Source organism: Pogoniulus pusillus, chromosome 1 (genome assembly GCF_015220805.1).
Source record: "Pogoniulus pusillus isolate bPogPus1 chromosome 1, bPogPus1.pri, whole genome shotgun sequence".
NCBI lineage: Eukaryota > Metazoa > Chordata > Aves > Piciformes > Lybiidae > Pogoniulus > Pogoniulus pusillus.
In genome coordinates, this window is record NC_087264.1 from 53,706,047 (window position 1) to 53,720,991 (window position 14,945).

A 14,945-nucleotide genomic window follows, 5' to 3' on the forward strand; every position below is an offset into this window, starting at 1 on the left:
AAAAATAATAGTGGTTTTGTCATGGTTTTTAAAGAGCTCTCCAATGAATTGGAGAGACAACAGAATTGTATTTGTAAAGAGAGATACAGAATGAAATAACAAAGCAGATACAAAATCTATAGCGACCCCCTTTGAGTTTTCTCCCAGCCCAAAACTAAATCTATAATCCCCAGTGCTCCAATCCTCCCCCTCAACTGCCATCTGCCATCCCTAGGCCTAAACACGAGGCTCTGGAGGCCCCTAAACAGACTCCTTACCTGTTTGTCCTGATAAAGCAGCTCCTGCCCGACACAGGGCTGGAGCAGGAGGAAAGGAGAATGAGCTGGCCTTGCTGTGAGTTTATAGAGGTAGCAGAATTATGGGATTGAACAACAATTTTCTAGTCCCTGGAGGATTTTTAACCCTATAGTTCCCAACCTGGGACAGGTTTAAAAAGAACACCAAAGCAAAAAACCCACATCTTGAACTTCTTCCTGTGCACAAGAGCCACTTAAGTGTCATCTCCATTTGCATGAGGACATTGGTTTCTGTCCTAGGGAAAAAGCTTCCATTTTCTGTTTGGTTCTGTGAAGTCAGTTGGGTTTGCAGTGCCTGCAGCTGCCAGCTCCTGCCTAGTCACAGCCCACAGCCCATTAACACAGCTAAGAGCCTGTAACCACGGGAGGACACAGCAGATCCAAGGGCATGGGTAAATGGTTGCTGTATTCAGCTGTTCTTTGGGACAGCTTATAAATGCCTTCCTTGGGATTAGGCTAGGAAAAAGAGCTTCTGGCTTTAAGAGTAAAACTAGGCTAGCAATAACTTTGTTACTTCTTATGTGTTCAGGGATCAAGGTTGGAAAAGATCTCCAAGATCATTGAGGCCAGCTGTTAACCTAACACTATCAAGTCCACCACTAAACCATAGAATCAGTTAAGTAGGAAGAGACCTTTAAGATCCTCAGGTCCAAGCATTAACCCAGTGCTGCCAAAACACTGCTAAGCCCTCAGCGCCATACCTACACGTGTTTAACACTTCACACCTCCTTGAACAGCTTGTCCCAGGGCTTGGCCACTCTTTCAGAGAAGAAATCTTTGCTCATATCCAATCTAAACCTCCCCTAGTGCAACTTGAGGCCATTTCCTCTTGTCTCTAGGGAGAACAGACCAATGCCCATCTAGGCTTCAACCTCCTTTCAGGGACACGAAGAGAGCAATGAGATCTTCCCTCACACTCCTCTTCTCCAGACTTAACCCCAGGTCCCTCATCTACTCCTCACCAGCCCTGTTCTCCAGACCCTTCACCAGCTTTGCTGCCCTTCTCTGGACATGCTCCAGCACCTCAATGTCCTTTTTGGAGTGAGGACCCCAAAGCTGAACCCAGTATTTGAGGTGTGGCCACATCAGTACAAGGGGATAATCACTTTCCTAGTCTTTCTGGCCACACTAATTCTAATCCAAGCCAGGATGTTGTCGTCCTTCTTGGCCACTTAGGAATCTGTAGCATGCTGTAGTGTTCTGCTGCTAGCTGTAGTTTTGGAATGTTGGTTTGATGGTATGTTACAAGATGCACAAAAGGAGAGCAAACTTTGTGTGCTTGGCATCCAGGTGTGTGAGGAGAAACCACCTCTGCATCTTGCTGTGCCTGTTAGTTTTTCTTTATTATAAACATGGCAGCTGAATGCCACCTCTTGGAGTGCCATTTGGGTGCCCTGCCATGGCTGCTTTTCTCTGCTCTGAAGACTTCAGAGCAATCCATCATCTGTAGCATCCTATTCCACGTCCATCGGGAGTTCCTTTCTGCATTTTCAGCCTGCTGCTGCTAAGATGGGAGATTCACCCACGTGAGGAAACCTCTGGCTTCCTGATGTTTGTGAACAACAAAACCCCCTCAGCCACCACCACCCAGATGAGTTGGTGGTTTCTAGACAAATATCAAACTCTGGTAATTACAGCCAGGCAAGTAGCAAGTGCATAATGACATTGGAGAGGAGTCTCCCTCTTTCTACTTGGTGTGCAACTGGAGCAGGCTCTGGTTGCCACAGCAACAGGGAGATTGCTAAATATAGCCTACTCTAGCTCTGGACTACTTAAGGTGGAATGATGGGGAGGTGTGAGGGTGTGGGCTTTGCTTTCTTCATCTTAACCAACTTGATGTTTGTTTTTTTCCCCTGTTAACTGCACAGTTGAGCTAGATGGCACCCAAATTTCTTGTGCCATTCTTCAGCTCCCTCCCTAAAAATGTTTTCTGTAGTTCTTCCAAGAAGGAAAACCTCTCAATTGAGTAGTTTTTTTTCTAGAGATGATCCAAGGGCTGGAGCCACCTCTGCTACAAGGACAGGATGAGGTAGCTGGGGTTCCTCAGCCTGGAGAAGACTGAGGGGACCTCATAGTTGCCTTCCAGTACCTGAAGGGAAACTACAGGGAGGCTGCAGAGGGACTTTTCCTGAGGATGTCTAGAGACAGGCCAAGGGGGAATAGTTTGAAGCTGAGAAAGAGTAGGTTTAGACTGGAACTCCTTCCTAAGTTCTTCAGCAGGACTGTGGTGAGACTCTAGAGTAGGCTGCCCAGAGAGGTTATGGATGGTCCTTCCCTGGATGTGTTTAAGGCCAGATTAGATGAGGCCTTGAATCTAGGTGAAAGATGTCCCTGTCCGTGGCAGGGAGGTTGGAGCAGATAATCTCTGAGGTCCCTTCCAACCTGAGATTTGAAGATAGAGTGAGACTGTTGCCCTTCCAAAGGAAAACCACAACCCACAAACCCTGCAGTGCCTGTGACTGATTCAAAGAGAACAATGTGTGGGAGCTTCTGCAGGGAGCTGCTGTTAATTTCTTGTGTTCCCAAGAAGATTTTCTTCATTGGGTCAGATGATAGAATCCTAGAACTGTCTCAGTTGGAAAAGCCCTCTATGATCATCCAGTCCAGCCATCAACACCTTCATGGCTCAAATTGCCAGAGCCACGGGTTTCTTCAACACCTCCAGAGATGGTGACTCCACTGCCTCTCTGGGCAGCCTGTTCCAATGCTTGACCACTCCTGTAGTGAAGAATGTTTTCCTTAATTTCCATCCTAAGCTTCCCTGGAGCAGCTTGAAACCATTTCCAACTAAACCTCCCTTGGCACAATTTCAGGCCACTTCCTCTCATTCTATCTCTTGATACTAGGGAGAAGACCACCCCCCACTTGGCTGCAACTTCCTTTTAGGGAATTACAGAGGGGAGTGAGCTGTCTCCTCAGGGTCACCTAGCTGATGATTACTGCTCCTGCTGCTAGTCTAGCTGGACATCATGAGGGCTGTGCTTCACAACCACCCACCCCTCTAAAGCCCAGTTTGATTTTTAGGTGATAGAGTACCTATTTGGCCATCTGAATGTTTCTCTTTGGTTTAATCCTTCTGTCCTCAGTGGTGTTTTGTGGTGAGAACTCCTGTACTCTGAAAATCAGAAGAGCACATCCTTTTATCTGTTTCTCATTTAAATGCCATCTTCCTTTGTGTCTTCTGAGAGGATAAGCCAAGATCTTGATCTTTGTCATTCATTAGTCTGTGGATTCTTCTCATGGCTGCTGTTAATAATCTCTGAAATAGCTAAATTGAGCCAATCTTTGCACCCCATCCATGTATCAAGGCTCTTGTTCCTTTTCCCCTCTCATAAACCATCAGGTTCTTAAAATTTCTCTCCTGTATTTGGAGGGATAAAAGTGGTTTTCAGAATGCAGCACAAGATCTCAATGGTGGTGAGTCTGTCCTTGCCTTTCCCACTACCTCTTCTTTGGCTGCTGCACAAGAGGGGAATTCCCTGTGGGCTTAGGTCAGGTTTTTCAGGAAGTCAGTAGTTGGTTTAGAGCCTTGCAAGGGTCTTGATTAATTCTCTAGTGTCCAGTGTGGACTGCTTTGATACTGGGTTTTCATCTGGATGCATTTAATACTCCACTTCTGAAATCTTGTGCTCAGTTCTGGGCTCCCTAGTTTCAAGAGAGACAGGAAAGTACTGGAGAGAGTCCAGCGGAGGCTACATAGATGCTCAGAGGACTGCAGCATCTCTGTGAGGAGGAAAGGCTGAAAAGGCTGAGAGACCTGGGGACGTTTGGCCTGAAGAAGAGCAGCCTGAGGGGGGATCTGAGCAATGCTTACAAGAGAGCTAAAGGGACAAGAGCAAGAGGATGGGGACAGGCTCTTTCCAGTGGTGCCCAGTGACAAGACAAGGGGTGCAAACTGGAACTCAGGAGGTTCTATCAGAAGATGAGGAGAAACTTCTTTGTTGCAAGGGTGCTGGAGCCCTGGAGCAGGCTGCCCAGGGAGGCTGTAGAGTCTCCTTGTCTGCAGAGATTCCAAAGCCAGCTGGGCATTGTGACCCTGGGCAAGCTGCCGTGGGTGCCCCTGCTTTAGCAGGAATATTGGACTGTATGATCTCCAGAAGTCCCTTCCAACCCCCACCATGATGAGATTCTGTAGTCTGCTCACATAGCGGTCTGACCGCTAGTCTGGTAATCTGTATGAGTGCTCATCCCACTGCAAACCCTCATTTGAGCTCAGCAGTACATCTCAAAAGCACCTCCTGCCTTGATAGGAAAAAGTTCTGGCACCTGCTGTCTGCTGTTGTGAAGGTTTCAGGATGAACTTGTGCTCTTGATTTCTCCCAACTCCAGGTTCTGGTCTCCATTACTGCTTTGTTTCACCAACTGAGATAACTTCTGAACAATGCAACCAGCTTTGGCAGAAGTGTTTGAAGTCCTCAGTGACTGAAATGATTCTTTTCTATCACATTAGTCACAGACTGCCCAGGAAAATGGTGGAGTCACCATCCCTGGAGCTGGTCAAGAAACCTGTGGATGTGGCACTTTGGGAGATGGTTTAATGGCCACGGTGGTGTTGGGTTGATGATTGGCCTTGATGTTGGAGGTCTTTTCCAGCTGACACAATTCTCTGATCTCATTTTCTAGAGATGAATCAGTCACATATTTAATTCACACTTGTGTCACAGCAGGAGCTGTGCTGGTTTGAATCTTTTGTCATGATTTTCCAAGAGTGAGGTGCTTTTATTTATTAATGATCACTTAAAATGTTTGGATTTAAGCTGGTTGCATAAATGATGGTGGCAGCAGAAGGCTAGGGTGTAGGGAGATGAACAAACAGGATGAGGAACTCAGGCATGGAACTGCAGAGTGTGAGTTGTGTGATGCCTACCTCTCTGCACTAGGCACAGCACAGGTTTGGTCTGTTTCAGCTAAACTGGCTTGGATTTACTGCACGGTGGAAGAAGTGGCAGAAATGAATCTGCCACTGTGCTGGGCTCTCTGCTAGCACCTTCTAACACTCTGCTCACCCTAACTGGCTTGAGGCTTTTAAAACTAATTCTGCTCTCTGCCTACCTCTAAATTGTATCTCTAGTTTTGTAGATCAGAGCACAGTTCAGACTGGAAGAGACTTTTAAGATCAAGTCCAATCATTAACCCAACACTAATTCTACCACTGAACCATATCTGTCAGCACCACATTCACAAGTTTTTTCAAGCTCTCTGGGGATGGTAACTCCTCCCCTGCCCTGTGCAGCCTGTTCCAGGACTTGGCAGCCCTTTCAAGGAGGAAATGGCTCTTGATGTTCAACCTCCCGTGGTGAAACTTAAGGCTGTTTCCTTTCATCCTCTCACTTGCTCCTTGGGAGGAGAAATCAACTCCCAGCTGGCTCCAACCTCCTTTCCGGGAGTTGTAGACAGACAGAAGGTTTCCCCTCAGCCTCCTTTTCTCCAGCCTGAACAGCCCTGGCTCCCTCACTGCTCCTCACCAGACCCGTTCTCCAGGCCCTGCGCCAACTTTAGTTTCCTTCTCTGGACCTGCTCCATCACCACAATGTCTTTGCAGTGAGAGACCCATAACTGAGGTGCAGTCTCAGCAGTGCTAAGTACAGAGGGCAAATAATTTCCCTGTTTTTCTGGACACTTTCCAGCCACACTGCCCTAAGCTTGGTGCATTCTTGGGGTTGTTTTTTGACCAGGGGCAGGACCTGGCACTTGGAAACCTCATTCCATTGTCCTTGTTCATCATCCCAACCTGTCCAGATCCTTCTGTAGAGACAAAACTTATGTCAGGAATAGACCTGCTAGTCTGGGTTGAGAAGTCCAGAAGGAAGTGCCCTACCTGCAGATAGTTTAGAAGTGGTTGTTATATCAGATAGAAACCTCACCCAAATATCATTGTGGAACACCTTCAGTGTTATTGAAACAGCTGTGAACCAGCTCTGGTTTTCTCTAGTACTCCACTCTCTATCTTCCATCCTACATTAAACCACTTTTCTGCTGGAGCAGTGGACTGAGATACTTCCTGTCTTGAAGATGCATCATGAAGTAATATTCAGAAGGTGAAAGGGATTATCCAGATGTAAACTTCTTAACAAACTCATATTGCCATTTCTGCCACCTTAGCCCAAGGTTTAGAAGTTACCTTTTGGGCTTGTAGCACCCTCCCTAAATTGATGTCACATACATAGTTGAGCCCAATGTGTGTGTGTGTATTTGTGCATGGAGGTTAGTTTTCTTCCTGTATTGACCTTGGGGGTTTTCTTGAGGCTTGCAGTAATTTTCTGGACTGTGCAAGATGTTTCTTTTATTTGATACTATCTCCAATGCCTTTCAGATCCAAAGGGGTCATCCTGAATATTGCTTCAGCTGCTGGGATGTATCCAACACCACTGCTGACTCTTTACTCTGCAACCAAGGTAAGTGGTGGTGTTCTCCATGCTGAAATCGAGTGGCAGACTTAAGCCAGCACTGCAGGAATAAGTGTTCTGGTGTCCATCTAGTGGTACTTTCATGAACTAAAAGTAGTCAGCTTCCAGCTTAAAAGTTTCTCAGTAGTGGAAGTTTGAAGGTGAAGAGAAAAATCTGTGCAAGGGTATTATTGGTACGAAAACAGCTTTATGTTATGCATTCTGCTATGGCAAGGAAAATGATGCTGGTTTTCCAAGCAGGTTTAGTGTGAGCTTGAGGAAGGACAAATGAGTTCAACACACTTCCTTTTTCTGACTTTGACACCTTTTTTCCCCTCACCTTGCAGAAAATGTGGATCTTCAGAATGGATTCATTGAAGTAGAACCCTTCTAGTGCTTGCTGGAAGCAAATATTTGTCCTCCTTCTTTATGAGTTGCTTTAAGTTTAGTATTTTGTTCTCCAGGGGTCAAGACTGTCTTGTTCTACAGCTTCATCAGTGACCTAGGTGAGGGGACAGAGTGGACCCTCAGCCACTTTGGTGGTGATACCAAAGTGGGAGGAACAGCTGAAACAATATCAGGCTGTGCTGCCGTTCAGCCAGACCTGGGCAGGCTGGAGAGTTGGGCAGATATAAGCTCGTGAAGTTCAGCAAGGGCAAGTGTAGAGTCCTGCACCTGGGGAGGACTAACCCTGCTGCACCAGTACAGGTGAGGGGCTGTGTGTTGGAAGGCAGCTCTGTGGAGAAGGGCCTAGGAATGCTGGTGGATGATAAGTGAGCTGTCAATGTGCCCTTCTGGACAAGAAGACCTGTGGTCTCCTGGCACTAAGAAGAGTGTGGCCAGCAGAAGGCCAAGGGAGTTTTTCTTCCCCTCTCTGCTCTGCTGTGGTAAAGCCACACCTTGAGTCCTGGGTCCAGTTCTGTGCTTCCTAGCTCGAGAGACAGGCAACTACTGGAGAGAGTGGGGAAAAAAAGGGCTTTGAGGATGCTGAGCCATGGAGCAGGCTGCCCAGAGAGGCTGTGGAGTCTCCTTCTATGGAGAGATCCTAAACCCAGCTGGCCATTGCTATCCTGGGCAAGCTGCTGTGGGTGCCCATGCTCTAGCAGTGGAGTTGGACTGGATGATCTCCAGAGGTCCCTTCCAACCCCCACCATACTGGAATTCTGTTTCTAGTAAGAGAATGAATAGAGCTCTGGGGCCTTGTCACTGTCACAAAGTAAACTTCTCTTCATCAGCTGAGCACACCGGCTGCAATCGTGGCCAAACTGGTCCAGCTGATGTTCAGTATAGGCCATGGTGTTGATCTGTTGGGTTATCTGCTTGATGTCAAGCTACTAATCATGACCCTTTGAGCCTGGTGGTCCAGCCAGTCTTCAGTCTGGCCAGTGGTTTGTCATTTCTGCACGTACATACTGGGCTTTCAAATGATCCCCTTTTCTTCGGGGGAACAGACTTTTCACAAGGGCTTGTAGTGACAGGACTAGGGGCAATGGCTTTGGGCTGGAAGAGAGGAGATTGAGACTGCAGACTACGAAGAAATTGTGTGCAGTGAGGGTGGTGAGACACTAGAACAAGTTGCCTGGGGAGGCTGTGGATGCTTCCTCCCTGGAGGTGTTCAAGGTGAGGTTGGAGTCTGTTACAGACCACCCAACCAGGATGAGGAAACAGATGAGATATTTTACAAACAGCTGGAGGCTGTCTCAAGATCATCAGACCTTGTCCTTGTGGGTGACTTTAACCTGCCAGATATCTGCTGGGAACTTAATTCAGCAGAGAGGAGGCAGTCCAGGAGGTTTCTAGAGTGCATGGAGGACACCTTCATGACCCAGCTGTTAAGTGAGCCCACTAGGGGTCAAGCTCAGCTTGACCTGCTGCTGTCGAACAGAGAAGGGCTGGTAGGAGATGTGGCAGTGGGAGGCTGCCTGGGGTGTAGTGATCAGGAGTTAGTGGAGTTTTCAATATGCAGGGAGGTAGGGAGGCACTATAACAGAACCCACACCTTGGACTTCTGGAGGCCAAACTTCAATTTGTTCAAGAAACTTATTTGCAGAGTCCCCTGGGCAGCAGTCCTTGGGAACAAAGGGGTCCAGGATGGTTGGACCTACTTTAAACAGGAGCTCTTGAAGGCACAGGAGCTGGCAGTTCCCATGTGCCGAAAGATGAGCCGGCAGGGAAGGCGACCAGCCTGGATGAGCAAACAGCTCCTGAAGGAATTGGGGGAGAAAAAGAGGGTGTATCACCTCTGGAAGGAGGGGAAGGCTTCTCCTGACGTGTTTAAGGAGGCAGCCAGACTATGCAGGAGAAAAATTAGAGAGGCTAAGGCCCAGCTAGAACTTAGGCTGCCTCCTCTGTGAAGGATAACAAAAAGCACTGTTATAAATGTATCAGTGCTAAAAGGAAGGGCAAGAAGAGCCTCCACTGCTTACTGGACCAGGAGGGGAACACTATAACTGACGACGAGGAAAAGGCTGAGGTCCTGAATGCCTTCTTCACCTCAGTTTTCAGCAGTAAGGAGGGGAGGAGTTCAGGGCAAGTGGCCTCTTGAACTGGGGGATGGGGTCAGGGAGCAGTGTGTTCCCCTGGAAATTCATGAGGAATTAGTTCAGGACCTGCTGAGCCACCTGGACACCCACAAGTCCATGGGACCAGATGGGATCCATCCTAGGGTGCTGAGAGAGCTGGCAGCTGAGCTGGCCAAGCTGCTCTCCATCATTTTCCAGCAGTCCTGGCTCACCGGAGAGGTCCCAGGAGACTGGAAACTGCCAACGTGGTCCCCATCCACAAGAAGGGTTGGATGGAGGAACCTGGGAACTACAGACCTGTCAGCCTGACCTCAGTGCCAGGGAAACTGATGGAGCAGGTTAGCTTGGGGGTGATAAGAGCGCATCTGAGGGATGGCAAAGGGCTCAGGTCCAGCCAGCATGGGTTTAGGAAGGGCAGATCCTGCCTCTCCACCCTGATCTCCTTCTATGATCAGGTGACTGCTTGGTGGGTGTGGGGAGGCCTGTGGATGTGGTCTATCTGGACTTCAGCAAGGCCTTTGACACTGTCCCCCACAGCAAACTGCTGGCTAAGCTGTCAGCCCGTGGCTTGGATGGCAACACTCTATGCTGGGTTAGGAACTGGCTGGAGGGACAAGCCCAGAGAGTGGTGGTGAATGGTGCCACATCCAGCTGGCAGCTGTCCCTAGTGGTGTCCCTCAGGGATCAGTGCCTCATCCTCTTTAACATCTTCATAGATGATCTGGATGAGGGCATGGAGTCAGTCATCAGCAAGTTTGCAGATGACACCAAGCTGGGGGCAGATGTGGCTGGGTTGGAGGGCAGAAGGGCTCTGCAGCAGGACCTTGACCGCCTGCACAGATGGGCAGAGTCCAAGGGGATGGCTTCAATAGCTCCAAGTGCAGGGTGCTGCACTTTGGCCACAGCAACCCCATGCAGAGATACAGGCTGGGGTCGGAGTGGCTGGAGAGCAGAGAGAGAGAGAGGGATCTGGGGGTGCTGACTGATACCCACCTGAACATGAGCCAGCAGTGTGCCCAGGTGGCCAAGAGAGCCATCCTGGCCTGCATCAGGAATGGTGTGGCCAGCAGGAGCAGGGAGGTCATTCTGCCCCTGTACTCTGCACTGGTTAGACCACACCTTGAGTGCTGTGTTCCGTTCTGGGCCCCCCAGTTTAGGAGGGACATTGAGATGCTTGAGCATGTCCAGAGAAGGGCGACGAGGCTGGGGAGAGGCCTTGAGCACAGCCCTACGAGGAGAGGCTGAGGGAGCTGGGATTGGTTAGCCTGGAGAAGAGGAGGCTCAGGGGAGACCTTATTGCTGTCTACAACTACCTGAGGGGTGGTTGTGGCCAGGAGGAGGTTGCTTTCTTCTCTCAGGTGGCCAGCACCAGAACGAGAGGACACAGCCTCAGGCTGCACCAGGGGAAATTTAGGCTGGAGGTGAGGAGAAAGTTCTTCCCTGAGAGAGTCATTGGACACTGGAATGGGCTGCCCGGGGAGGTGGTGGAGTCGCCATCCCTGGAGCTGTTCAAGGCAAGATTGGACGTGGCACTTGGTGCCATGGTCTGGCCTTGAGCTCTGTGGTAAAGGGTTGGACTTGATGATCCAGGGTTGAAGTCTCTTCCAACCTTGGTGATACTGTGGATGAGGCCTTCAGTGACCTGGTGTGGTGGAAGGTGTCCCTGCCCATGGCAGGGGGCTGGAATTAGGTGATCTTTAAGGTTCCTTCTGCTTCAAACCATTCTGTGATTTATACAACTAATCTACTCCATTGTCAACAGCAATTTGCTGTTGGTAAACCTATGTGCTCTCTTTCCAAGGTACCTTCTTGTCCTTTACATGTTAGGAAATCAATTCCAAGAGAGAGGTCTCCAGAACATGGTCATCACTTCCTTTTCAGAGAGGGCTGTGACAGCTGTTTTCCACTTGTCCAAGACTTCCCATAGCCTCCATAGTTCTTCAGCCATCATAGGCAGCAGATCTACATACAGACTCCTCCTTTCAGTGCTCTTGAGTGAATACATGCAGGCTCCATGGGTTTGATATATCCATCTTCTCTGAGCAGTGCCCACTTGGTGGTGCCTCTGCCTGTCCCTTTGGGCAAACCAAAGTGGTGTGTGCAGAGCCAGGTGAGCAAGCTTTGACTTGTAAAGGCAAGAGGAGTGACTAGCTTAACTTCTTCTTATCCTTAATCTCTAGGCTGCCTTCTTCATCCATCAACAGACCTCCATGTCTCTGAAATTGCTCTGGAAACTACTGTAGGATCCTTAATGTCCTTTGCCAGTCTTTCACTAGATCAGATGTTACTCCAAAGTAGCCCAAAATGTTCTATGTTTCTCTTTTGCTACCTGTCCTTGTTTGTCTCTCTCCTGGGCTCATTTTTAGCTGATTAAGATGCTCCCTACTCAGCCTTTCACTAAAGGTAGACATTCAGAATAAATTATTTTCAGTGGGGGTGGTGTGACACTGGCACAGGTTGTCCAGGGAGCTTGTGGATGTCCCCTCCCTGGAGTTGTCCAAGGCCAGTTTGGATGAGGCTTTGAGCAACCTGGTTTCTAGTAGGTGTTCCTGCCCTCTGCAGAGGGTTTGGAACTAGATGATCTCCCAAGGCCCCTTCTAGCCTGAACTATTGTATGAATTTACAAAGTTTCTAGTCTTTCTACAGCAGAGTGGTTTATTTTAACAACCCATCAGTTACTGCTCTAGATCTAGAGATATCACAGAATGTTAGGGGTGGAAGTGACTTGGAAAGATCATCCATACCACCTCCTTGCCAGAGCAGGATCACCTAGGGCAGATCACACAGGAACACATCCAGGCAGGGCTTGAATATCTCCAGAGGAGACTCCACAACCCCCCTGGGCAGCCTGGGCCTGTGCTCTGTCACAAATGTTCTCCTCGTGTTTCCACAGACCTTTCTGTGCCTCAGCTTCCATCCATTGCCCCTTATCCTGGCATTGGGCATCACTGAGCAGACCATGGCTCCATGCTCTTGGCACTCACCCCTTACATCTTTATAAACATGAGGGAGGTCACCCCTCAGGCTCCTCTTCTCCAAGCTCAAGAGCCCCAGCTCCCTCAATCTCTTATAAGGAAGATGTTCCACTCCTTTAATCATTTTTGTGGCTCTGTACTGGACTCTTTCAAGCAGTTCTCTGAGGTCCTTCTTGAACTGAGCGGTCCAGAAATGGACCCAATATTCCAGATGCAGCCTCACCAGGGCAGTGGAGCAGCTTCACTAGGGGAGGGTACCAGGGCACATATTTCATGTTGAATTTAGCTGCTGTGGATTTGGTTCACTGGGACAGTTTTGTCTGTGTGCAGCTGGGCTTGTTTTTGTTCCAAAGTTACTTAGAGTGGTTTCTCAGGTGATCCCCTAAAAGATTTCCAGTTAACATCAGAAAGATAAAGTCTAGACAGAGGATGGAACTGAGGTACGTGATGAAACTAACTGCAAGAATAATTCACACTGGTATTAAAGCAGTAATGTGGCACTACAGCTTTTTCAGGCACATCAGCTGATTGCCTTCAAGTCTTCAAGGATTTAGAATCTAAGCAGAACTTCCCCAGGATCAAGAAACCATCCATGGTATCATTGATGTCAGAACAGACCTGTATTTCCTCTAGACACTCAGTAATGTAGACTTACAGAGTGGTTTGAGTTGTAAGGGACCTTGAAGATCACCTAGTTCCAACCCCCTGACATGGGACATCTTCCTCTAGATCAGGTCTCTAAAGGCCTCATCCACCCTGGCCTTGAACACCAGCAGGAAGGGGGCATTCACAGCCTCCCTGGGCAACCTGTTCCAGTGTCTCATCACCTTCACTCTAAATAGTTTCTTCCTAATCTCCAACCTGAATCTCCTCTTAATAGCTCCAAGCCATTGCCTCTTGTCTTATCACTACAAGTCTGTGTCAGAGGTCCCTCCCCATCTATCCTGTAGCCTCCTTCAGGTACTGGAAGGCTGCTCTAAGGTCTCCTCAAAGCCTTCTCTTCTCCAAGCTGAACATCTCCAACTTCCTCAGCCTGCACCCATAGTGGAGGTGCTCCAGTCCTCTGATCATCTTGGTGCCTTCCTCATCTTTCCAGAGATGCTTCACTCTAAAGGGAGGGAAATGTCAGTTTAGAAGGGCCCAAACCCTGAAATTTGTTTTAGCTGATCAAATTGGCTCTTGAAATAGCTGCTTCCTGAGAACATGGCTCTTACTTTTAGTACAGAAGGTCACTTTGTAGTGGTGGGGCTTTTGTGGAATGAACTGAGCTCCTGGTTTTAATGACACTTCTTTGGTTTAGTCTTTTTTCAGTGAGAATCTCAAATATTTCTTCTCCTCCCTCTAGACAACTTAGTTACACATAAAAATAATCTGGCAGTTCTCAGCACTGCTCATCTTGTGCCCCAGAAAGGTTAGTAAGCATGAAAGTGACTCTGCTAATGTAACTGTAGAAAGACTGGATCTGCAGTTTCTAGGGTTGGCTTTTTTTCTCTCTCTCCTCATCTATATAGAGAGGTTTTAAAGCATAGTATCCTTCAGGTCTAGGTCAATGGCTTTGGCTAATTACCAGGAACAGACTTGGTCCAACTCTTTAACATTCCCCTGGAGAATTCCCCATGAAACAAGACACTTAATGGAATCACAGTCCTGGTTTTTGACAGCTTTAGCAATCCACCTGTGTTAAGAGCCTCATCCCTGGAGGTGTTTAAGGCCAGGCTGGATGAGGCTGTGGGCAGCCTGTTCTAGGGTAGGGTGTCTCTGCCCGTGGCAGGGGGCTTGGAACTAGATGATCCTTGTGGTCTCTTCCAACCCTGACTGATTCTATGAACGTCAGGGACAAGTGAAATATGGTAGACAGTCTAGAGGATGATGAAATTGAGAGCAGCCCTGCAGAAAAGGACTTGGGGGTGCTGGTGGGTGAAAAGTTGGGCATGAGCCAGCAATAGGCACTTGCAGCCCAGAAGGCCACTTGCCTTCTGGGCTGCAGCAAAAGAAGTGTGGCCAGTAGGTTGAGGGAGGTGATTCTGCCACTCTGCTCTGGTGATACCTTACCTGGAGTACTGTGTCCAGCTCTGGAGGTCTCAGCACAGGAGGGACATGGACCTGATGGAGCAGAGGAGAGCCATGAAAATGATCAGGGGCTGGAGCATCTCTGCTGTGAGGACAGGCTGAGGGAGCTGGGGGTGTTCAGCCTGGAGAAGAGAAGGCTCCAGGGAGACCTTACATCATCCTTCCAGTACCTGAAGTGGGCTAAAAAAGGCTGCAGAGGGACTGTTTGCAAAGGCCTGCAGTGACAGGATGAGGAGTAATGGTCTGAAATTAGAGAAGAGCAGATTTAGATTAGATGTGAGGAACAAGTTCTGCACCATGAGGGTAATGGAACGCTGGAACAGGTTGCCTAGGGGGGTGGTTGAGGCTCCATCCCTGGAGATAATCAAGGTCAGGCTGGACAAAACTGAGCAACCTGATCTAGTGGAAGATGTCCCTGCTGACTGCAGGGGACTTGGCCTAGATGACCTTTGGAGGTCCCTTCCCAACCCATTCTATGATTATTCCTCCTACTGATCTCTTTAGTGTCTGGATTTATCACTGGATATCCAAGGAGAAGATATTTTCTTTATCTTTCCTGCTTATTTGGGGCAATAGTCTGAATTTAGAGCTTAGAATTTAGAAACTTAGTGGGCATTCTTAAGCCTGCTTTAAGTGTAAGAGTTAAGGACCTTGAGCATCTGTAGGTAGAAAGCCTAACTTGTCTTGAAAGAAGTT

The 14,945-nt window shown here is 48.4% G+C and overlaps 1 protein-coding gene across 2 annotated transcripts in view; it reads left to right on the forward strand.

The window, feature by feature from the left end:
• Positions 1 to 14,945, forward strand: part of HSD17B12 (hydroxysteroid 17-beta dehydrogenase 12) — a 115,931-nt gene that overhangs the window by 94,296 nt on the left and 6,690 nt on the right. For both annotated transcript variants that reach the window (XM_064152464.1, XM_064152454.1), the window contains one exon: positions 6,610 to 6,691. In XM_064152464.1, the coding sequence (XP_064008534.1) occupies positions 6,610 to 6,691 (82 nt within the window). The remainder of the gene's footprint in view (positions 1 to 6,609; positions 6,692 to 14,945) is intronic.